This window comes from Rhinoraja longicauda, chromosome 37, assembly GCF_053455715.1.
Source record: "Rhinoraja longicauda isolate Sanriku21f chromosome 37, sRhiLon1.1, whole genome shotgun sequence".
In the NCBI taxonomy this organism is placed as follows: Eukaryota; Metazoa; Chordata; class Chondrichthyes; order Rajiformes; family Arhynchobatidae; genus Rhinoraja; species Rhinoraja longicauda.
In genome coordinates, this window is record NC_135989.1 from 16,949,939 (window position 1) to 16,973,892 (window position 23,954).

At 46.4% G+C, this 23,954-nt stretch overlaps 1 protein-coding gene across 14 annotated transcripts in view; it reads left to right on the plus strand.

Annotated features, from left to right (window-relative positions):
• LOC144610619 (adhesion G protein-coupled receptor L1-like) overlaps positions 1–23,954 on the plus strand; it is a 455,971-nt gene that overhangs the window by 305,528 nt on the left and 126,489 nt on the right. For all 14 annotated transcript variants that reach the window (XM_078429454.1, XM_078429459.1, XM_078429460.1 and 11 more), the window contains one exon: positions 15,316–16,116. In XM_078429454.1, coding sequence (XP_078285580.1) covers positions 15,316–16,116 — 801 coding nt within the window. The remainder of the gene's footprint in view (positions 1–15,315; positions 16,117–23,954) is intronic.

Genomic DNA, 23,954 nt, shown 5'->3' on the forward strand with positions numbered 1-23,954 from the left:
AGCATGTTCCTCTAGAAATATCTGGGTGTCTTTAGCCAACCTTCAAATTCCCCAAACAGCCCTGCAATGTCAGACCTCATGGAGAGTGGTATAAGAAAATAACTGCAGATGTTGGTACAAATCGAAGGTATTTATTCGCAAAATGCTGGAGTAACTCAGCAGGTCAGGCAGCATCTCGGGAGAGAAGGAATGGGTGACGTTTCGGGTCGAGATCCTTCTTCAGACTGATGTCAGGGGGGCGGGACAAAAAAAGTGGAGAGTGGTTGCTGTTATGATAATGGAGGAAATGAAGCCATATCCCAGCTAGGGCTAGTGAAATATTCAAAACGACTTTGTCAATTGAGACAAACATCACAAATAATGTAGAGAAATATAAATTCGTACAGGAATAAAGAAGTTTGAGTGGTGGGGAATGGGAGGTTTGTAGTGTGGATCAGGAAAGAGATTCGAGTTGAATCTATAAATTCTATTAATTCATGGGGTTGTTAAATAATAAACCTAAACCTGTTTGTGATACTGGTGAGGCGTACTTTGCTCACGTCTAGTTGCCCTCGGTGGAAGTGATTTTCTTCAGCCTAGACATGCATATGTGGTGAACGACCCCCGCAGAGTATAGACACAAAAAGTTATAGTTATAGTTAGTTTATTTGTCATTCCACTCCGTACAGATCGTGTAACGAATGTAACGAAACAGAGTGCTTCCGGGGGCCAGAGTGCAATACAAATGCAGAACATATAGACAGGGGATGACAGTGCAGTACAATACGATTAGACAGTGCAATACAATACAATACATATAGACAGGGGATTAAAGCATGTAAACAGTAAAAGGTAAAGCATTTAACCTAGAGTTTAAAGCATGTAAACGGTGAATTGAAAACCATCAAGGAGCTGGAGTAACTCAGCGGGTCAGGCAGCATCTCTGGAGAGAAGGAATGGGTGACGTTTCGGGTCGAGACCCTTCTTCAGATGATTCCCCACAGAGCAGTGAGACACGGTTCCAGGATTTTGATCCAGCGATCAACAATAATAAATTTCCAAGCCAGGATGGTTAGTAATTTGGAAGAGATTTGCAGGTAGCGTAATCCTAATCTCCTGCTCCCCTCATCCTTCATGCCCAAATAGAGGGCAAAGAGGAGGTGTTAAAACCCTTAGCAAACAACTAGAGTGCATATTTATTCACAAAATGCTGGAGTAACTCAGCAGGTCAGGCAGCATCTCGGGAGAGAAGGAATGGGTGACATTTCGGGTCGAGACCCTTCTTCGGACTGAAGAAGGGTCTCGACCCGAAACGTCACCCATTCCTTCTCTCCCGAGATGCTGCCTGACCTGCTGAGTTACCCCAGCATTTTGTGAATAAATACCTTCGATTTGTACCAGCATCTGCAGTTATTTTCTTAAACTAGAGTGCATATTCTAGTTGATAGATAATGCAACCTTGGGCACACGTAGATATTGAAAGGACTGAGTGTTTAAGATCACGGGTGTTGAAGACATTGAGTGCAAACCTTATTCTCAGAAGATAGACACAAAAAGCTGGAGTAACTCAACGGGACAGACAGCATCTCTGGAGGGAAGGAATGTGTGACGTTTCGGGTCGAGACCCTTCTTCACATTCTCAGAATGTGTTCATTTGCAGTAAGGCTACATATTTTTGTCCAGTCCTGGCAGCTGCAGGATATGGGTAAATTAGATTCTGGACTGATATAAAGACATCGACATATGGTGGTACAATGGCTACACTGGTGGACATTTAATCCAAAAACATATTGAAAATTTGAAGATTTTTAACAAATCTAGAAATATGAAACACCAGAGAAAGCTAGTGGGCTGTCAGAAAGACAAAAATAATTTCCTTATGCCCTATTATAAATTAGATCTGTTGCACTTGCCTAGATTTAGCTTGTGTGTGATTTCCCACCACCCAACCCCCTCATAAACTCCAAGAAGGTCACAGTGGCGTGGCGGTAGAGTTGCTGCCTCACAGCGCCAGAGACCCGGGTTCGATCCTGACTACGGGTGCTGTCTGTATGGGGTTAGTACGTTCTCCCCATGACCTGCGGGGATTTTCTCTGGGAAAGTCGTACAGGTTTGTGGGCTAAAATGGCTGGTAAAATTGCTAATTGTCCCTAGTGTGTGTAGGACAGAGGGGATCGCTGGTCGGCGTGGACTCGGTGGGCTAAAGGGCCTATTTCCACTCTGTAACTCTAAACTAAACTAAAAGGGGCTTGGCAAATATCAAGCCGCTGGAGGCAATTAGAGATAGGAAATGAACGATGAACGTGCTGGCAAATATGAAATCAAAAAATTAATTAATGGGAACGTTGTCGAACAAATATAAAGAAGGTTGTGTTGTTGCCATGCGCCATGTTAATCAGAACCCATTGGGATGCTGTAGCCAGTCAATTGCATATAACAAACATATTTGAACTCTAAAAAGGGGCAACAACTATCAGAAGATAGCTTTCAGAAGAGTTGCTAGAGTAGTCTTAGATTTACTTTTTTTTACTTCAAATTCTGTTTTCTTCACAATCTATTTTTAAATTGGTTAGACAAGCTTGACCTAAGTAAAAGACCCAAGTGGGTTATGGTTCAAATCTCAAGGTGCAACGAACAAACGTTGAGAGACGCGAGGGAAATCTGGCCAAACATGTTTTGAAGAAGAGGGCTAAAGAAAGTTGCGAAAGGTTACCCAAGAAAGTCTTTGAATCAGGCAGACAGCTGAAGATGTTTCTGGGGAAGGCCTTGTGAAGTATGACAGGGAAAGATGTGAATCGCTCCATTGGCAGTGCATGACCTTGGCTGAGTCTAAAAGGCTGGTCCATGTTCCAAAGAAATCTCTTACTTGCAAACCACTTCTCATATTTTCCCTACTCTGACCATCTCCCATCACTAAAGAAGCCATCTCCCCTCACAATAACACCGGCTCTCAGAAAGCCATATAGAAAATATGGCAGGGCAAATGGGCCCCTCAGCTCACCGAGTCCACGTTGATTATTAACCTCCCATTTAAACTAATCCAACATCGATCCCATTTTTTAATTCTCCCTACATTCTCATCAAGCCTCCCCAGTAACCACCATACATCTACACACCTGATATACTTGGCGTAATAGACACAAAATCCTGCAGTAACTCAGTGTGACAGGCAGCATCTCTGGAGAGAAGGAACAGGTGACGTTTCGGGCCGAGACCCTTCTTCAGACTGAAGAAGGGTCTCGACCCGAATCGTCACCCGTTCATAGAAACATAGAAAATAGGTGCAGGAGGAGGCCATTTGGCCCTTCGAGCCAGCACCGCCATTCATTGTGATCATGGCTGATCATCCACAATCAGTAACCCGTGCCTGCCTTCTCCCCATATCCTTTGATTCCACTAGCCCCTAGAGCTTTATCTAACTCTCTCTCTCTTAGGTTTACTAGGTTAATTCCCGGAATTGTGGGATTGTCGTATTTTGAAAGACTGGAGCGAGTAGGCTTGCATACACTGGAATTTAGAAGGATGAGGGGGGATTTTATCGAAACATATAAGATTATTAAGTGGTTGGACACGTTAGAGGCAGGAAACATTTTCCCAATGTTGGGGGAGTCCAGAACCAGGGGCCACAGTTTAAGAATAAGGGGTAGGCCATTTAGAACGAAGATGAGGAAAAACCTTTTCAGTCAGAGAGTTGTGAATCTGTGGAATTCTCTGCCTCAGAAGGGAGTGGAGGCCAATTCTCTGAATGCATTCAAGAGAGAGCTAGATAGAGCTCTTAAGGATAGCGGAGTCAGGGGGTATGGGGAGAAGGCAGGAACGGGGTACTGATTAAGAATGATCAGCCATGATCACATTGAATGGTGATGCTGGCTGGAAGGGCCGAATAGCCTACTCCTATGGCCTATTGTCTATTGGCTGAATTTGTTCCTTCTCTCCAGAGATGTTGCCTGACCCGCTCAGTTACTCCAGCATTTTGTGTCTACCTTTGATTTAAACCAGCATCTGCAGTTCCTTCCTGCACACTTGGTGTAGCGCAGAGTTGTGTGGGAGGTCGCACTGACCATCTTCTCTCATGCCCAACCTTCTCTCCCCACTAGATGTCCTCCATCCCAATGCTGATCTCCCCACACTGACCCTCCCTCTCCCCATGCGTTGTTCGTCTCATACAGCTACACGGTTTTCTCACGGTAAAAGAATTGTCCCTGGTGTGTGTGTGTGTGTGTGTGTGGGATAAAGTTATCGTGCAGAGATCGCTGGGCGGCGCGGACTTGGTGGGCCGAAGGGCCGGTTTCCACGCTAATCTCTAAACTCAACTAAACCAGCCATCTAGTCACAATGAACCCACATGGTGATCACTCACCCTGACCCTTCCCTTCACAATAACAACCTCTCGCCTCATGCTGACTTATCCTCGAGTCATCCATATTCTGTTCACCCCCCTCTCACGCCAATTCTCTGCCCATCCATTGATCATCCTTCCAATTAGAAACATAGAAAATAGGTGCAGGAGTAGGCCATTCGGCCCTTCGAGCCTGCACCGCTATTCAATATGATCATGGCTGATCATCCAACTCAGTATCCCGTACCTGCCTTCTCTCCATACCCCCTGATCCCTTTAGCCACAAGGGCCACATCTAACTCCCTCTTAAATATAGCCAATGAATTGGCCTCAACTACCATCTGTGGCAGAGGCCTAAAAGACTTCCCCCTTATCCTTAAACTGTGACCCCTTGTTCTGGACTTCCCCAACATCGGGAACAATCTTCCCGCATCCAGCCTGTCCAACCCCTTAAGAATTTTGTAAGTTTCTATAAGATCCCCCCTAAATTCTCAGCGAGTACAAGCCGAGTCTATCCAGTCTTTCTTCATATGAAAGTCCTGCCATCCCAGGGATCAATCTGGTGAACCTTCTCTGTACTCCCTCTATGGCAAGAATGTCTTTCCTCGGATTAGGAGACCAAAACTGTACGCAATACTCCAGGTGTGGTCTCACCAATGCCCTGTACAACTGCAGTAGAACCTCCCTGCTCCTATACTCAAATCCTTTTGCTATGAATGCCAACATACCATTCGCTTTCTTCACTGCCTACTGCACCTGCATGCCTACTTTCAATGACTGGTGCACCACGACACCCAGGTCTCGTTGCATCTCCCCTTTTCCTAATCGGCCACCATTCAGATAATAGTCTGCTTTCCTGTTCTTGCCACCAAAGTGGATAACCTCACATTTATCCACATTATACTGCATCTGCCATGCATTTGCCCACCCATGCAATTGATCCTCTCTCACGTATTGATTTTCTATTGGGTGCGCTGGTGGTGCAATGGTTAAATGACCAGATGAGTAATCCAGAAGCCCGCATGAACTATCCATAAACCAGAGTTCAAATCACTTCACGCCAGTCATGGAATTTAAATTCAATGAATAATTACAATTTAGAAATTTGGAATGATGCCTTCAGAACTGCTGGATTGTGATAGACAGCCATCTGATTCACTAATGCCTTTAGCGATTGACTAATGCCCCAAGAGACTAAGTTCACCATCATCATGTAGTATCATCAATGTGTGATTTCAGAACAGACCCACCAAAGTAATTGACTCAAATTCCTTCCAAAATGGTTGAGCAAGCTACTACCTTCAAGGGAAATTAAGCAATAAATTTAAAAAACCTCAGACTAATCTGCCACACTAACAAATCTCCCTGCACAGTGCTCCTCACAGTTGCTCCAATCTCCAACCAACCGCTATGTGCAGGGTCTCGACCCGAAACGTCCCCCATACCTTCTCTCCAGAGATGCTGCCTGTCCCGCTGAGTTACTCCAGCTGTTTGTGTCTATCTTCAACTCACCACTGATCATACACAAATCCTCTTCCCACACATCGATCCTTTCCCTTCACTAACCCCTCAATGACTCCCTCTTACTAATTATCCCTTTCACTGACCACTCCCTCTCAAATGATCTCTCACGGTGGCACGGCTGTAGAGTTGCTGCCTTACAGCGAATGCAGTGCCGGGGATCCAGGTTCGATCTCGACTACGGGTGCTGTCTGTGCGGAGTTTGCACGTTCTCCCCGTGACCTGCGTGGGTTTTCTCCGAGATCTTCGCCTTTCCTCCCACACTCCAAAGACGTGCAGGTTTGTAGGATAATTGGCTTGGTAAATGTAAAAATTGTCCCTAGTGGGTGTAGGATAGTGTTAGTGTGCGGGGATCGCTGGGCGGCGCGGACCCGGTGGGCCAAAGGGCCTGTTTCCGCGCTGTATCTCTAAACATTGACCTTCTATCCTCATCATGTTCTCCCCCATTGTCCTGCTCTCAACAAAATCGCACGGATTCTCTCCCAGTGTTACCCTCTCCCCGACCGTTTCCATTACTGATCCCTCACACTGACCCAGGTGAGACAGAGGTTCACCTGCACCTCCTCCAACCTCATCTATTGTATCCGCTACGCTAGATGTCAACTTATTTACATCGACGAAACCAAACGCAGGCTCGCCAATCGTTTCGCTCAACACCTTCGCTCAGTCCACATTAACCAACCTGATCTCCCGGTGGCTGAGCACTTCAACTCCCCCTCCCACTCCCAGTCTGACCTTTCTGACATGGGCCTCCTCCAGTGCCATAGTGAGGCCCACCGGAAATTGGAGGAACAGCACCTCATATTTCGCCTGGGCAGCTTGCAGCCCAGCGGTATGAACATCGACTTCTCCAACTTTAGATAGTTCCTCTGTCCCTCTCTTCCCCTCCCCCTTCCCAGATCTCCCTCTATCTTCCTGTCTCCACCTATATCCTTCCTTTGTCCTGCCCCCCTGACATCAGTCTGAAGAAGGGTCTCGACCCGAAACGTCACCCATTCCTTCTCTCCTGAGATGCTGCCTGACCTGCTGAGTTACTCCAGCATTTTGTGAAATAAATACCTTCGATTTGTACCAGCATCTGCAGTTATTTTCTTACACCTCACACTGACCCCCTCCCTTTACAGTCACTATCTGCCCTCATACGGCCAGCCCAAGCACCAGTCTTCCCACTCACCAGCTCATCACACATCCCAATGCTGGAGTGTTAAGAAGGCTTTTCTTCTTTTATCAATTCATGTTTTTGTTACCATGTTACTAGGGAAGTAAAGGTTGTCAAGGTTGTATTTTGGAAATTGGTTGGTAAAATATAAAAGATGAAGCCCTTTTTGGTTCTAAGTTGGACAACTCAACATGCCTTCTCAACATGAGCATTGGTCTTTCCATGTAATTTATGTCAAAGTATATCAGTTGGCTTATTGTTGTCTGACATCATCATGCTATCACATTGTTTCCTTGTTGCATTGAAACATTTGGCAGCTCAGACACTGTTTATTTTCCACAGCAGTCTTTGCCAACCCGTCTTCATCTAATTCCATCGACACATCTGACTATTTTTTCGCCCCATTTACTTATATGGCCACCCGTTTAGAAGAACCAATGATAGCTGCCTCAGCTAGTAACCACAGTGGTTACAGTTCCACATTCTAACCACTCTGTGTTTTCCCCAAGCGAATTTATTACCAACTATCTTTCTATTTATGGTTCCCCATTGCTGGTCTCAGAGGTGAGTTAAAACATCTTGTCTATATTGAAACAATTTGAACCCTTTCATAATCTCAAAGACTTCTGTCAAGTCACCCTATTCATCTCTCTTCTAGATAGAAGAGCCCCAGCCTGTTGAATCCCTCCTGACAGGTGGAACCTTTGTGTTCTGTTATAATATCAATAAATTATTTATGCACTTTCTCCAGCTTCTTTTTGATAACATGGAGACTTCAAGTGCGGTCAGCCAAGGTTCTATGCAAGGTTAACATAACTTCTCTACTTTTCAGTTTTATTCCTCTGACAAGGAGTCCCAATGCTTTCTTTGATTCTTTTAGTGATTTTGTGTAACCGTGCCCTGGATTCCTCTGCCAATTTCCCTTCCTGGCTTGTGTGTTATTGTTAACAGTTCTCTCTCCTCAGGTACAGTTCCCCTCTCCCCCTCTTTCAAATCTGTTCTCACATTACCTCCTCAAAACTAACCCTTGACCCTTCTACCCCTCCAAACTATCACTTCATATCCAATTCCTCATTCATCTTAACTCAATGTGCTGTGACCTGCTGAATCCATACTGTAACCACCTTCCCCAAAGCTCCTTGTTTGAATCCACCTTATCGGGATTCTAACCGTGCCACAGTGTTGATTTGACTCTGAAATCCTTTGTAGTTGTGACATGAGTAATCTCTGCACCCAATGTCTGCACCCAATGATAAACCAGCTTTCCCCACTGCCTTTCCACTGGAAGACACTCCATTCCCATCTATCCAGTCTTTACCACAGCATCACTCTCAATATTTTGTTTTCTTCATCCATCTCAGTATCCCTGCTGCCCATCCCAAATATCTGTACTTTAGTTCACCTTAGCTTATTGTCACGTGCACCGAGGTACAGCAAAAAGCTTTTTGTTACATGCCATCCAGTCAGCGGAAAGACAATACATGATTATGCCTTCTTTATCCCATTTCTGTGTTATCATAAACACCATGTCAGGTTCTACACGTAGGCTGACAACCCTCTCCTTCGCCTTCTCCAAATTGTCAGACGTTTCCATTTCCAACATCCAGTATAGGGTCAACTAACTTTTCCTTCCACTAAATATCATCAGACCAATTGTCATTCTCTATTATCCAATCCTACCGCAAACTCTGCCTGACTCTACTCTCTCGGGTTTCGGGGCGGCACGGTGGCGCAGCGGTAGAGTTGCTGCCTCACAGCGCCAGAGACCTGAGTTCGATCCTGACCACGGGTGCTGCCTGTACGGAGTTTGTCCGTTCTCCCCGTGACCACGTGGGTTTTCTCTGGGTGCTCCGGTTTCCTCCCACACATCAAGACGTACTGGTTTGTAGGTTAATTGGCTTCGGTAAAAATGGTAAAATATCCCTAGTGTATAGGATAGTTCTAATATACAGGGATCACTGGTCAGCGCAGGGACTCAGTGGGTTGAGGGGCCTGTTTCAACGCTGTATTTCTAAACTAAACCAAACTAAACTAATCTAAAGACTACTATTAGAAGTTGAACCAGAGTTAGCAACAATGGTATTGGATGTAACCAAGTTAGGTTCAGGGCCATAGATCTGCAGCAACGCAAATACTATCTACATCCTTCTCTAGAATTACCCCCCCCCCCCCCCCACTCTGCCCAGTCTCATCTACTGCTGAAACTCTACCTACCTTGCTTACCTCAATCAAGACTTGTCCATTCCAACACCATCCTGATTAGACTCCTAAAGGTTATATAGTCTGGAAACTTAAGATGTCATCCAAATCTCTGGTGATATATCCTAACTCAAACTGTCCCATTTACTCATCGCCCTTGGGCTTTCTAGTCAAGAGTAAATCCTTGGCCATCATTGGCAGCAGAGGTCTCAGTTACATTCACCTGCACCTCCTCCAACCTCATCTATTGTATCCGCTGTTCCAGATGTCAACTTCTCTACATTGGCGAGACCAAACGCAAGCTCGGCGATTGTTTCGCTCAACACCTTCGCTCAGTCCGCCTTAACCAACCTGATCTCCCAGTGGCTCAGCACTTCAACTCCCCCTCCCATTCCCAGTCTGACCTTTCTGTCATGGGCCTCCTCCATTGTCATAGTGAGGCCCACCGCAAGTTGGAGTAACAGCATCTCATATTTCGTTTGGGCAGCTTACACCCCAGTGGTATGAACATTGATTTCTCTAACTTCAGATAGTTCCTCTGTCCCTCTCTTTCCCGTCCCCCTTCCCAGTTCTCCCACTGTCTTCCTATCTCCGACTACATCCTATCTTTGTCCCGCCCCCTCCCCTGACATCAGTCTGAAGAAGGGTCTCGACCCGAAACGTTACCCATTCCTTCTCTCCTGAGATGCTGCCTGTCCTGCTGAGTTACTCCAGCATTTTGTGTCTGTTTTTGGTGTAAACTATCATCTGCAGTTCCATCCTGCACATACCAGAATAGAAACTAGCCATCCACAAAACCAAGGGACTGTCTATGAAGAAGACAGCAGTGAGTCTCAATGGCTCAGTTTTATAATTCTCAACCTATTATATCACACCTTGAACCTCCCTTTCTTTTATCCTCTTGTATCCTCTTGTATCTTGTATCCTCTTCCAGCTCCACTGCTCTAAGTCTCAGTACTCTACCATTTAGATTTAGATTTTAGATTTAGAGATACAGCGCAGAAACAGGCCCTTCGGCCCACCGGGTCCGCGCCGCCCAGCGATCCCCACACACTAACACTATCCTACACCCACTACGGACAATTGTTACATTTACCAACCCAATTAACCTACATACCTATACGTCTTTGGAGTGTGGGAGGAAACCGAAGATCTCGGAGAAAACCCACGCAGTCACGGGGAGAACCTACAAACTCCATACAGTACAGCAGCCGTAGTCAGGATCGAACCTGAGTCTCCGGCGCTGCATTCGCTGTAAGGCAGCAACTCTACCGCTGCGCCACCGTGCCGCCTGCTGGACATCCTTTAAGTATCTGTGCCTCTGCGTTAGAGATTACCATCTCCATCCTTCCTTTAAGTCACATACCAACACCTATCTTTTGTTACGTTTTTCATCCCATGTCTTCAGGTCATCTAATGTGGCGTAGTTACATTTTATCTGGAAAAACCCCCGCAAAGTGCTTTGTAAGATTTTATCGCAGTCAAGGCTCGATGTTAATGAAAGTTGCTGTTTGTATCTCGTGCAAACATATCTTTTGCAAGAAGTATGTGGGCTCCGTGCTCTTCATATCTCAATGAATCATAGGGGTGGCACGGTGGCGTAGCGACGGAGCTACTACCTTACAGCTCCAGAGACCTAGGTTCGACCCCGACTACAGGTCCTGTCTGTACGGAGTTTGTACGTTCTCCCCGTGACCTGGGTGGGTTTTCTCCGAAATCTTCGGTTTCCTCCCACACTCCAAAAACGTATCGGTCTGTAGGTTAATTGGCTTGGTATAAATGTAAAATTGTACCGAGAATGTTAATAGGGTAGTACTAATGTGCGGGGATCGCTGGTCGGTGCGGACTTGGTGGGCCGAAGGGCCGGTTTCCACACTGTATCTCTAAACTAAACTAACTACTGACACTGAAATTCCTTTATGAATTATATCCCCATTCTCCAAATTTATTAACATCTTCCTGTCATCCCGATCTTTGTTGAAAAATCACATCACTGCACCTCCCTATTTCCTGACACAAGAATCTCTCTGGCACCTTGTCAATGGATTTCTCTCCCTCATGCAATATCACTGGATCACTGTTTCTCTCTCTCTGATAACAAGCCATTCCATTATGCCATAAACCTGAGATTATGTTTACAGCTGTAACCAACCATTCATTGCTAGGTTGAAGGCCTGTTTTTTGACTTGTTCTGTCTTTGTCCCAAGGGTACACAACTCTTGCGTGCGGACAAGATATGCCCATTCCAAAACTGAAAGGCTAGATAGTGTATCAGCATATTATGCAGTCCAGCCCAATCCAGCATCTGAAGAAGGGTCTCGACCCAAAATGTCACCCATTCCTTCTCTCCAGAGATGCTGCCTGTCCCACTGAGTTGCTCCAGCATTTTGTGTCTATCTTGGGTGTAAACCAGCATCTGCATTTCCTTCCAACATATGTCCAAACTCCGCCAGTTCAGTTCTCCCATCAGGAATCATCAAATCTCCATCTGCAGCTTTCCACATGAAAACCACACCCTATTCTAAAACCAAAATCATGCATGGTTCAGACTATCAAGTAACCTACTGCAAACTGGAACTCAAACTTGGTTCCTTATCATTTAAGGCATGACTTCAAGAGACTTATTAAATTCATATCACCTTTGGATTGTGTTGTGAGACAGGTACTATTAATGCAACAATGGTTATACCCTCCTCCCCCCCCCCCCCCCTCTATTTACCCTCCACCAGCTTCAACAAAACCCATTGAGATGGTACACAGTGCCTCAACTTCCAGCAACAGCCTTTGATCGTGATGTCTGGTGCTGTCAGTGTGAGATTCACATGCTCTCCCTGTGGCCACGTGGGTTTTCCTCTTAATGTTCAGGTTTCCTACCCATCCCAAAGACATGGCAGGTTAATTGGACACTAAATTAGCCCTTGTGTGGTTAGTGGGAGGATTGGAGGATTGGTCATGGGCAGGTGTAACAGCATATGTTGCAGGCACATAGAAACATAGAAAATAGGTGCACGAGGAGGCCATTCAGTCCTTCGAGCCAGCACCGCCATTCATTGTGATCATGGCTGATCATCCACAATCAGTACCCCGTGCCTGCCTTCTCCCCATATCCCTTGATTCCACTAGCCCAGAGAGCTCCATCTAACTCTCTTTTAAATTCATCCAGTGAATTGGCCTCCACTGCCCTCTGTGGCAGAGAATTCCACAAATTCACATCTCTCTGGGTGATTTTTTTTTTTTCTCATCTCAGTTTTAAATGGCCTCCCCTTTGTTCTTAGACTGTGTGTGGCCCCTGGTTAACAACAGGGGGGATGGATTTCCTCCAAGGGCTGACATTGACTTGATGGACTAAGCGATCTCCATCTGTGGCTTCAGGATCTCTGGAGAACAATTGACACGGGCAAATTGGTTATGAGTGGGTAACGCATTGAAACATATGAGCTCTCAGGCGGGCTAGACAGGTTAGAAATTGAGATGTTTATCCAACAGGAATAATGTTTGAAGGGATATAGATATAGAATAAGGAGTTGGCCTCTAAAAACTAAGGTGTGTAAACATTTTTATTCTGAGGGTAATTAAATTTGGATTGTCTATCCATGAGAGTGGTGGTGGTGCCCATTTTGATATATTTTAAGATGAGATGGGTAAACATAGAAAATAGGTGCAGGAGGAGGCTGTTTGATCCTTCGAGCCAGCACCGCCATTCATTGTGATCATGGCTGATCATCCACAATCAGTAACCTTCAGTTGCCAACGCCTTCTCCCCATATCCCTTGATTCCACTAGCCCCTCGAGCTCTATTTGACAAATCCAGGAATTGAGGGTGAGGAAGAATGGCCGCAGAGAAGGACAAGGCAGGCATTCATGAGCCATGAAAGACCTGCAGCCATGGACCATAGAATGGTGGAGCGTGTTTGAGGGCCAAGTGGCCTACTCCTGCTCCCATTTCCTTGCCTTAACAAGTCAGAAGGTTCATACAACAGCAGGCTACTTCCACACCTCCCATTTCACATCCACTGTTAATATTATTATTTCCTCCCCCCTCCCCTACCCCATCCATCTCACCCACCGATAGCTTTGAGAGTGGCGAGGTGGGCAGCAGTGGTTTGCAATCCATTCCACCCCAGACAAGGGGCTTGTTCCCAAGTTGAGGGGGGGGGGGGTGTGTCTGGAACTATGCTAACCGTTTCTCCCCCCTTCCCAGAATGGCCAGAATACCTGCTCATGATTGGATTGCTCAGAGCAGCCGGGCAGGTAGCCACACCTGTGGTAGGACCAATGTAGGTGGCTACTAGGGTTGCCAACTTTCTCACTCCCAAATAAGGGACAAAATGTGAACGCCCCACGCCCCACGTGACCTCACCCAGCCAGCGGCCACGTGCTCCCGCTCCACCAATGGCAGCCGCCCGGGCCGGGAAGCTACACAAACTCCGTTAGGCGGCGCCCGGGCCTAGAGTGTCAGGCCCTACAGCGGCCCTCGGGCCTACAGTGTCCGAGCCTACAGCGCACTCCCCACGGGGCCAATCCGGGACAAGGGCGGTCCCGTAAGGGACAAACCAATTTAGCCCAATATACAGGATGTCCTGGCTAATACGGGATAGTTGGCAACCCTCGTGATTACTTTGGCCACAAGAGTGATGGCCCTTGTGTTGTCTCTCTCTCCCCCTCTTTGCTCCACAATCTCTGTCTTCCCATTAGGGTATTGGCCAATTTTATATGGTTTAAGGTGAAGATGGGTATACATTTAACAAATTCAGGAATTGAGGGTGATCTATAGTGTTCAGTTTCATTCAGTTTATGGTCACGTTTACCGAGGTACAGTGAAAAGATTTTGTTGCGTGCTAACCAGTCAGCGGAAAGACAATACATGATTAGAATTGAGCCATTCATAGTGTATAGATACATGATAAGGGAGTAACGTTTAGTGCAAGGTAAAGCCAGCAAAGTCTGATCAAGGATAGTCCGACGAGATGGATAATCGTTCAGCTCTGCTCTCTGGTTGTGGTAGGATAGTTCAGTTGCCTGATAAAGCTGGGAATAAACTGTCCTTAAATCTGGTGCTGTGAGGTTTCACACTTCTTTCTATACCTTAATTCTATTATTATGTTTAAGGTGAGGATGTTAACGTTTGACAAATTCAGGAATTGAGGGTGAGGGGGAACAGCTACAGCAAAGGTCATAGCCATGGCCATGGGCAAGTTTGAATGTCAAAGTCATAATGTCATAAATGAAAGTAGAATTAAGCCATTCGGCCCATCAAGTCTACTCCGCCATTCAATCATGGCTGATCTATCTCTCCCTCCCAACCCCATTCTCCTGCCTTCTCCCCATAACCTCTGACACCCATACTAATCAAGACTCTATCTATCTCTGCCTTAAAAATATCCACTGACTTGGCCTCCACAGCCTTCTGTGGCAAAGAATTCCACAGATTCACCACCCTCTGACATTTCTCCTCAAAGAAGGTCCTTTAATTCTGAGGCTTTGACCTCTGGTCCTAGGCTCTCCCACTAGTGGAGACATCCTCTCCACATCCACTCTATCCAAGCCTTTCACTATTCTATATGGTTCAATGAGGTCCCCCCTCATTCTTCTAAACTCCAGCGAGTGCAGGCCCAGTGCCAACAAGCGCTCGTCATTGGTTAACCCACTCATTGCTGGGACCATTCTTGTAAAGTGGCCAACTCCTGCTTCTATTTCCTAGTGAGGCATCTAACTGCAGGCCACGTCCACACCTCCCATTTCACATCCATTGTTAACAGGAACGGCCCCCAATCACCAAGGCTTTGAGAGCGGTGGGTGGGGTGGACAGGAGGGAGGGAAGGGGGTGTCTGCAATCCTTTGCCCCCCCCCAGGCAAGGGGTCGGTGCTGATTTGAGCGGGTTGTGTGTGCATGTGTTTGTGGACAAACCCTCCCACCAAATGGTCAGAATACCAACTCATGATTGGATTGCTCAGAGCAGGCCCGGGGGGAACGGGCAGATAGGCCGAGTTATGGAGGGGGCGGATCAGGTGGCCTTCCTTACCTCAGAGTCCCAGAACTGATGGCTCTCTCCATCTTCTCTCTCTCTCTCTCTCTCTGTCTCTCTCTCTCTGTCTCTCCCTCCCTCCCCTCCCGCAGTCTTCGTCTGTCCTGGGACGCTGCGGAGGATTTTCGAGCCCACCAACGTCTTTGAGTCGGAGCACGAGGCGGGGGCTTGGTGCAAGGACCCGCTGCAGGCCGGAGACCGCATCTACTACATGCCCTGGATCCCGTACCGCACCGACACGCTGACCGAGTATGGCTCGTGGGAGGACTACACGGCCGGCCGGCCCACCACCTCCTACCACCTGCCCCACCGGGTCGACGGCACCGGCTTCGTGGTCTACGACGGCGCCGTCTTCTACAACAAGGAGCGCACGCGCAACGTGGTCAAGTTCGACCTGCGCACGCGCATCAAGAGCGGCGAGGCCATCATTGGCGGCGCCAACTACCACGACACGTCGCCTTACCGCTGGGGCGGCAAGACCGACATCGACCTGGCGGTGGACGAGAATGGCCTGTGGGCCATCTACGCCACCGAGCAGAACAATGGCAAGCTGGTTGTCAGCCAGCTCAACCCCTACACCCTGCGCTTTGAGGGCACCTGGGAGACCGTGTACGACAAGCGCTCGGCCTCCAACGCCTTCATGGTGTGCGGGGTCCTCTACGCCGTACGCTCCGTCTCCAAGGAGGACGACAGTGAGGTCATCGGCAACGCCATCGACTTCGCCTTCAACACTAACCTCAACCGCGAGGAGCCCGTCTCCATCGCCTTCCCCAACCCCTACCAGTACGTCTCGTCCGTGGACTACAACCCCCGAGACAACCAGCTGTACGTCTGGAACAACCACTTTGTACTCAGATACTCGCTGGAGTTCGGACCTCCCGATCCAACCGCAGGTAGGAATGAAAGAATGATTAAATGAATGAATGAGTGAATAAATGAATGAAAAAAAGAATGAATGAATGAATAAATTAATGAATGAACGAATTAATTAATGAATGAATGAATGAACGAATGAACGAATTAATGAATGAATGAATGAAAGAAAGAATGAATGAATAAATTAATTAATGAACGAATGAACGAATGAATCAATAAATTAATTAATGAACGAATGAACGAATGAATCAATAAATGAATGAATGAATGAATGAACGAATGAATCAATAAATGAATGAGAGAATGAATGAATGAATAAATAAATTAATTAATTAATGAACGAATGAACGGATTAATGAATGAATGAACGAATGAATCAATAAATGAATGAATGAAAGAATGAATGAATCAATAAATGAATGAATGAATGAATGAATGAATGAATGAATGAACGAACGAATGATGAATGAACGAATGAATGAATGAATGAATGAATATTTTATTGTCACCGTGAAATTCAACCCACAGTGAAATTCTTTGCTTGCCAAGGTATGCAAATAGTCACCACATAAAGGGCGCTTCCAAAGTTACAAAATATCCCGTGCCAAATCTACCTTTGTTCTCCCCCCGCCACCCCCTCACGGCGGTCTCCCCACGCCGGGTCTTCCTTTCTTCCCTCCCTCGGCAGCGGCGTCCTCACTTCCACGTGTCCCGTCCTCATCCATCGGTCGGCGGCCCCACCGACCGCTGAACCAACCTCTTCACTATCACCGGCGGGTCCTTTCCTGAGGCCTCCATGACGCCAACCCTTGCTCCAGGCGTGGTAAGAGGCTGAAGTGCATTCTATTCTTATACCTCCCGAAACGGAACAATGAAAGTCTTACTGAAGACAGGCACACAGTGCTGGGGTAACTCCGCGGGTCAGGCAGCATCAATGGAGAGAAGGAATGGGTGACGTTTCAAGTCAATTCAAGTCAAGTCAATTTTTATTTGTATAACACATTGAAAAACAACTCACGTTGACCAAAGTGCTGTACATCTGTTTAGGTACTAAGGAAAAAATGAAACATACAGTAGCACACAAACATAACAGCACATACAAAACAGTTCATAGCGCCTCCTCAATGAGCCTCAAACGCTAGGGAGTAGAAATAGGTTTTGAGCCTGGACTTAAAGGAGTCGATGGAGGGGGCAGTTCTGATGGGGAGAGGGATGCTGTTCCACAGTCTAGGAGCTGCAACCGCAAAAGCGCGGTCACCTCTGAGCTTAAGCCTAGACCGCGGGATAGTGAGTAGCCCCAAGTCGGCCAACCTGAGGGACCTGGAGTTAAAGAGGTGGGTTAGAAGATTTTTGATGTGGGGGGGGGAATGTCCATTTAGGGCTTTATATGTGAATAGGAGGAGCTTGAAGTTGATTCTGTACCGTACAGGGAGCCAGTGGAGAGAGGCCAGAATCGGCCTGCCTGGTTGAACCAGTCTGAAGTAGCGTCTCGACCCGAAACGTCACCCTTTCGTTCTCTCCAGAGATGCTACCTGTCCTGCTGAGTTACTCCAGCATTTTGTGTCTATCTGCGGTTTAAACCAGCATCTGCAGTTCCTTTCTACACAATGAAATTCTTACTTGCAGCAGCACAATTGGGTTGAGTGGACGTGGAGAGGATGTTTCCACTAGTGGGAGAGTTTAGGAACAGAGACCATAGCCTCAGAATTAAAGTATGTACTTAAGGGCCTGTCCCGCTTAGTCGATTTTTTAGGCAACTGCCGGCGACTGTCAAAGTCGTAGCAGATCGCCGAAATTTTCTTTTCCCCCACGACATAAAGACCACGACAATGACCACGACAATGACCACGACAATGACCACGACAATGCTGAGTCAGGTCGATACAAATGACTTTTTTGTGAAACTAGCACCTGGCTAAGAGATTACACCGTCTTCAGAAACATCACGAAATTCCCACGCTTATCAATGCTTCTCCGGCGTCCTCATTTTCGCTGAAATCACTGACAATTCTGTAATTACTTGAAAGTTTTGAAATATAACATCTTGCCCGGGTTACTCGAAAACCAAGCTTCACGGTAACAAGGCATAAACTGGATTGACTTCCAGTTTACTAATAGCCAGTATTAAGAAATTTAATTTTAAATGTGGTTAAATGGATTTTTGTGCGGAGTGTGGGCATTCTATGAAAATGTACGGGAGATGCATATCTGTTTTCTGGGTTGCATATCTGGGTTGGGAGCCTACTTTAAATGTAATCGCTGATGGCCATAAACATCGCGAAAATTCCCACGCTTACCTGACCGTCAAACTGTCGCCTCCAATCCACCTGTCAAATGTCCTGACGGTAAATAAGTTTGGTTAAACAAAAGTATTTTATGGCATCTTCAAATTACTTTACTTCATTTAATATTACGTGCTTCTAAATGCATCTAAGACAACCTAGCAAACCTGGGGACAGCATGCGACAGACAGCGCCCGCAATAAGCAACGATAACTAGCGACAAGCCAGCTGGCAACGAGAAATTTCACTCCGGTTGATTTCTCAGCGACACGCTGAGATCCACTACGATTCTTGGAAGACTCCTCACGATCGTGCCCGCAACACCCGGCGAACTGTCGGCGACAGCCTAGTTGCCGGCAGTCGCCTTAAGTCACGTAAAGTGGGACAGGCCCTTAAGAAAGGTGATGAGGAGGAATATGGTGACATGGGTTTGCAAGCCTTTGCAATGGATTTGTGGGATAATGTGGATAATGTTGGTTTGTAACCTTTCCGACTGGGACCGGGATGTTGTCATGGTTACTTTAATTTGTAAGCCTTTGCAACGGAGAACTGAATGGTGTTGTGGGTTCCATTTGGTTTGCAAACGTTCGCACCTGGGAACCGAATGATATCTTGGGTAACAACGATATCTCCAGCATTAGTTTAATAGGAACCTGAGGGGTAACCTTTTCACACAAGGCATGGTGGGTTTATGGAACAAGCTGCCAGAGGAGGGTGTTGAGGCTGGGACTATACCAACATTGAAGAAGCAGTTAGACTGGTGCATGGATAGGACAGGTTTGGAGGGGTATGGACCAAACGCTGGCAAGTGTGATTCGTGTAGATGGGACGTTGGCCATTGTGGGCAAGTTGGGCCAAAGGGCCTGTTTCCACACTATATCTTTGACTCTATGACTCTATTTACTATTGGAGTTACTGGAGCTACTCCAGTGTTTTGTGTCAATCTTTGGTATAAACCTGCATCTGCAGTTCCTTTTCATTACATATCATGGGTAACATTAGTTTGCAACCTTTGGATCTGGGATTGAAATGATATCTTGGGTTATGCCTGTTAGTAAGCCTTTATAACTGGGACCAAGATGATATTGTGGGTTACATTAGTTTCCAAGTCTTTTTTTTCCTTCAGAAAGGATTTATAATTCCATAGTCGCAATTATAAGAGTATTAAATTAAATTAATTCAAAACTGCTCTTTGCTTATTTGGCAAACAACAACCATGAAATTACAACCTGGTGAACTGTGACCAGGAGACACTCTAGTCTTTGTGACACCCTCGATTCCCGAAAGACCTCCATTGCCCCCGTAGACACTCGGCTTGGTTTATTGTCACATGTACCGAGGTACAGTGAAAAGCTTTCTTGTTGAATGCTATCCAGACATTGGAAAGACTGTACATGATTACAATTAAGCTGCCACAATGTACAGATGCAGGATAAAGGGAATAACATTTACTGCTAGATAAAATCCAGTAAAGTCCGATTAAAGATAGTCTGAGGGCCTCCAATGAGGTAGATGGTTGGTCGGGACCGCTCTCTAGTTGGTGAGAGGACGGTTCAGTTGCCAGATAACAGCTGGGAAGAAACTGTCCCTGAATCTGGAGGTGTGGGCTTTCACACTTCCCTAATGAAAGAGGGGAAAAGAGGGAGTGACCGGGGCGAGACACGTCTTTGGTTATGCTGGTAGCGTTATCAGGCCTGTGGGAAGTGTATATGGGGTCAATGGAAGAGAGGTTGGTTTGTGTGATGGTCCGCGCGGCATCCACAATTCTCTACAATTTGTTTTGGTCTTCGATGGAGCTGTTCCCAAACATAGAAACATAGAAAATAGGTGCAGGAGTAGGCCATTCGGTCCTTCGAGCCTGCACCGCCATTCAATATGATCATGGCTGATCATCCAACTCAGTATCCCGTACCTGCCTTCTCTCCATACCCCCTGATCCCTTTAGCCACAAGGGCCACATCTAACTCCCTCTTAAATATAGCCAATGAACTGGCCTCAACTACCTTCTGTGGCAGAGAATTCCACAGACTCACCACTCTCTGTGTGAAGAAATGTTTTCTCATCTCGGTCCTAAAATACTTCCCCCTTATCCTTAAGCTGTGACCCCTGGTTCTGGACTTCCCCAACATCGGGAACAATCTTCCAGCATCTAGCCTCTCCAACCCCTTAAGAATTTTATATGTTTCTATAAGATCCCCCCTCAGTCTTCTAAATTCCAGCGAGTACAAGTCTAGTCTATCCAGTCTTTCTTCATATGAAAGTCCTGCCATCCCAGGAATCAATCTGGTGAACCTTCTCTGTACTCCCTCTAAGGCTAGAATGTCTTTCCTCAGATTAGGAGACCAAAACTGTATGCAATACTCCAGGTGCGGTCTCACCAAGGCCCTGTACAACTGCAGCAGAACCTCCCTGCTCCTATACTCAAATCTTCTTGCTATGAATGCTAACATACCATTCGCTTTCTTCACTGCCTGCTGCACCTGCACGCTTGCTTTCAATGACTGTGATGCATCCCAATCAAGTGCTTTCCACGGCACATCTGCAGAGGTTGGTGAGAGTTGTTTGGGACACGCCAACATTCTTAAACCTTCAAGAAAGTTGGTGTGCTTTCTTGGCCATTGCTTCAGCATGACTGCTCCAGGTTAGGTTGCTGGAGATAATTACTCCTAGGAACTTGAAGCTTTCAACCACCTCTACTTTGGCACCATCAATATACACAAAGGTATGTGTACCACTTGCTTCCTGAACTGGATCACGATCTCCTTTGTCTTGCTGAAATTGAGGGAAAGGTTGTTGTCTTGACGGCAGACACAAAATGCTGGAGTAACTCAGCGGGTCAGGCAGCGTCTCGGGAGAGAAGGAGTGGGTGATGTTTTGGGTCGAGACCCTTCTTTTTGTGTCTACCTCCGATTTAAACCAGCATCTGCAGTTTTTTTCCTACACGTTGTTGTCTTAACGCCAGGTTACGAAGTTCTCAATCTCCTTCCTGTCCACCACCTGGTGATTATTTGATATTTGGCCCCACTGTTGTGGTGTTCTTCGTTTAGTGTCATCTGTGAATTTGTAAATTGAGTTGGATTTGTATTTGGCTGCAGGGTAGTGGGTGTGTAAGGAGTAAAGAAGAGGGCTGGAAACGCAAGCTTGCGTTTTGAGGATTATAGTGGAGGATGATTTGTTGCCTATCCTCACGGATTGTGGTCTGTTGGTCAGGGAATTGAGGATCCAGTCGCAGAGATGAGTGTTGACTCCAAGCTCAACGAGTTTGTAGATGAACGGTATGGGGTCATTGATCTTTCTTAAACTATGCATGCTTCAACAGCCCAACCGCGCGGGTGAACAAAGAGGAAGCTGATTGAACTTTATTACCTTCCATCACAGTGAGGAATGTGTATTCCGCTGTGGTGGATGTTTATAGACAATAGACAATAGGTGCAGGAGTAGGCCATTCGGCCCTTCGAGCCAGCACCACCATTCAATGTCATCATGGCTGATCATTCTCAATCAGTACCCCGTTCCTGCCTTCTCCCCATACCCCCTGACTTCGCTATCATTAAAGCATCCAGACAATTGGCCTCCACTGCCTTCTGAGGAAGAGAATTCCACAGATTTACAACTCTCTGACTGAAAAAGTTTTTCCTCATCTCCGTTCTAAATGGCCTACCCCTTATTCTCAAACTGTGGTCCCTGGTTCTGGAGTCCCCCAACATTGGGAACATATTTCCTGCCTCTAACGTGTCCAACCCCTTAATAATCTTGTATGGTATATTTTATTTTATGTGGCTGTGTGTCTTGTTGCTTTTTACTTAGTATGGCTGTGTGGTAACTCACATTTCACTGTACCTTAATTGGTACATGTGACAATTAAACTGAATCTTGAATCTTAAATCAACCGAGACTACTAAGAGGAGACACGACAAAGTAATAAAGCAGTGGGTTTAAGAAATTGCTTACGTAAGTGCGGGTTTATGTAAGTAGCCTGTTACATAAGCTTGGGAGTGCCCGTACAGGCAACACGTTTACTCAACTTGGTATTTTAGATTCCATCCTCTTCGAAATCTCGAGGAGATTTCGAAGAGGATGGAATCTAAAATTCTGACCGAGCAAGGATAGATGCTTGCCTTGCCTGACGTGTCGTGAATGAAGATTCGCAGTCTCAGTTTGCAGGGCAGGAGATTTTAGAACCGAGATCCGAAGAAATCTCTTCACTGGAACGTTGGCGAACCTGTGGAAGTCTCTTTCGCTGAAGGGCATAAACTCCAAGTTGTTAAATATTTCAGCAGGAAAGAGGCAAATTTGTAAACACAAGAATCTATGGGAAGATGGCACTGTGGTATTGACATACAGGATCAGCTGTGGGTGTATTGGACAATAGACAATAGACAATAGGTGCAGGAGGAGGCCATTCGGCCCTTCGAGCCAACACCACCATTCAATGTGATCATGGCAGATCATTCTCAATCAGTACCCCGTTCCTGCCTTCTCCCCATACCCCCTGACTCCGCTATCCTTAAGAGCTTTATCTAGCTCTCTCTTGAATGCATTCAGAGAATTGGCCTCCACTGCCTTCTGAGGCAGAGAATTCAACAGATTCGCAACTCTCTGACTGAAAAAGCTTTTCCTCATCTCAGTTCCAAATGGCCTACCCCTTATTCTTAAACTGTGGGCCCTTGTTCTGGACTCCCCCAAAGCTGGAGAAAGCTTGAAATCTTTCTTCTGTTTTCTCTGTAGTTCACTGGAGTTGTCAAATGCCATTCAAAATGCCCAACTCCCCATGCAGCGCCGGAGACTCAGGTTCGATCCTGACTACGGGTGCTGCACTGTAAGGAGTTTGTACGTTCTCCCCGTGACCTGCGTGGGTTTACTCCGAGATCTTCGGTTTCCTCCCACACTCCAAAGACGTACAGGTATGTAGGTTAATTGGCTGGGTAAATGTAAAAATTGTCCCTAGTGGGTGTAGGATAGTGTTAATGTACGGGGATCACTGGGCAGCACGGACTTGGAGGGCCGAAAAGGCCTGTTTCCGGCTGTATATATATGATATGATGATATGATAACCAGGCAGCACCAACGAGAAATCTCAGAAACATGTTCCATTTGATCTTGATAATCATGGCTGTTCTTTATTGCCCATTCTAAATGTTCAGTTTGGTTTAGTTTATTTCTTTGGAGATACAGCACAGCGCAGAAACAGGCCCTTCGGTCCCCCAAGTCCGTGCTGACCAGTGATCCCCGCACACTAACACTATCCTACACACACTGGGGACAATTTACACATATATGATGCCAATTAACCTGCAAACCTGTACGTCTTTGGAGTGTGGGAGGAAACTGAAGATCTCGGAGAAAACCCACGCAGGTCACAGGGAGAACGTACAAACTACGCACAGATAGCACCCGTAGTCGGGATTGATCACAGGTCGAAAAGCTTTTGTTGCGTGCTAACCAGTCAGTGGAAAGACAATGCATGATTACAATCGAGCCATTCACAGTCTATAGATAAGGGAATAACGTTTAGTGCAAGATATTGCCAGTAAAGTCCGATCAGGGATAGTCCGAGGGTCACCAATGAGGTA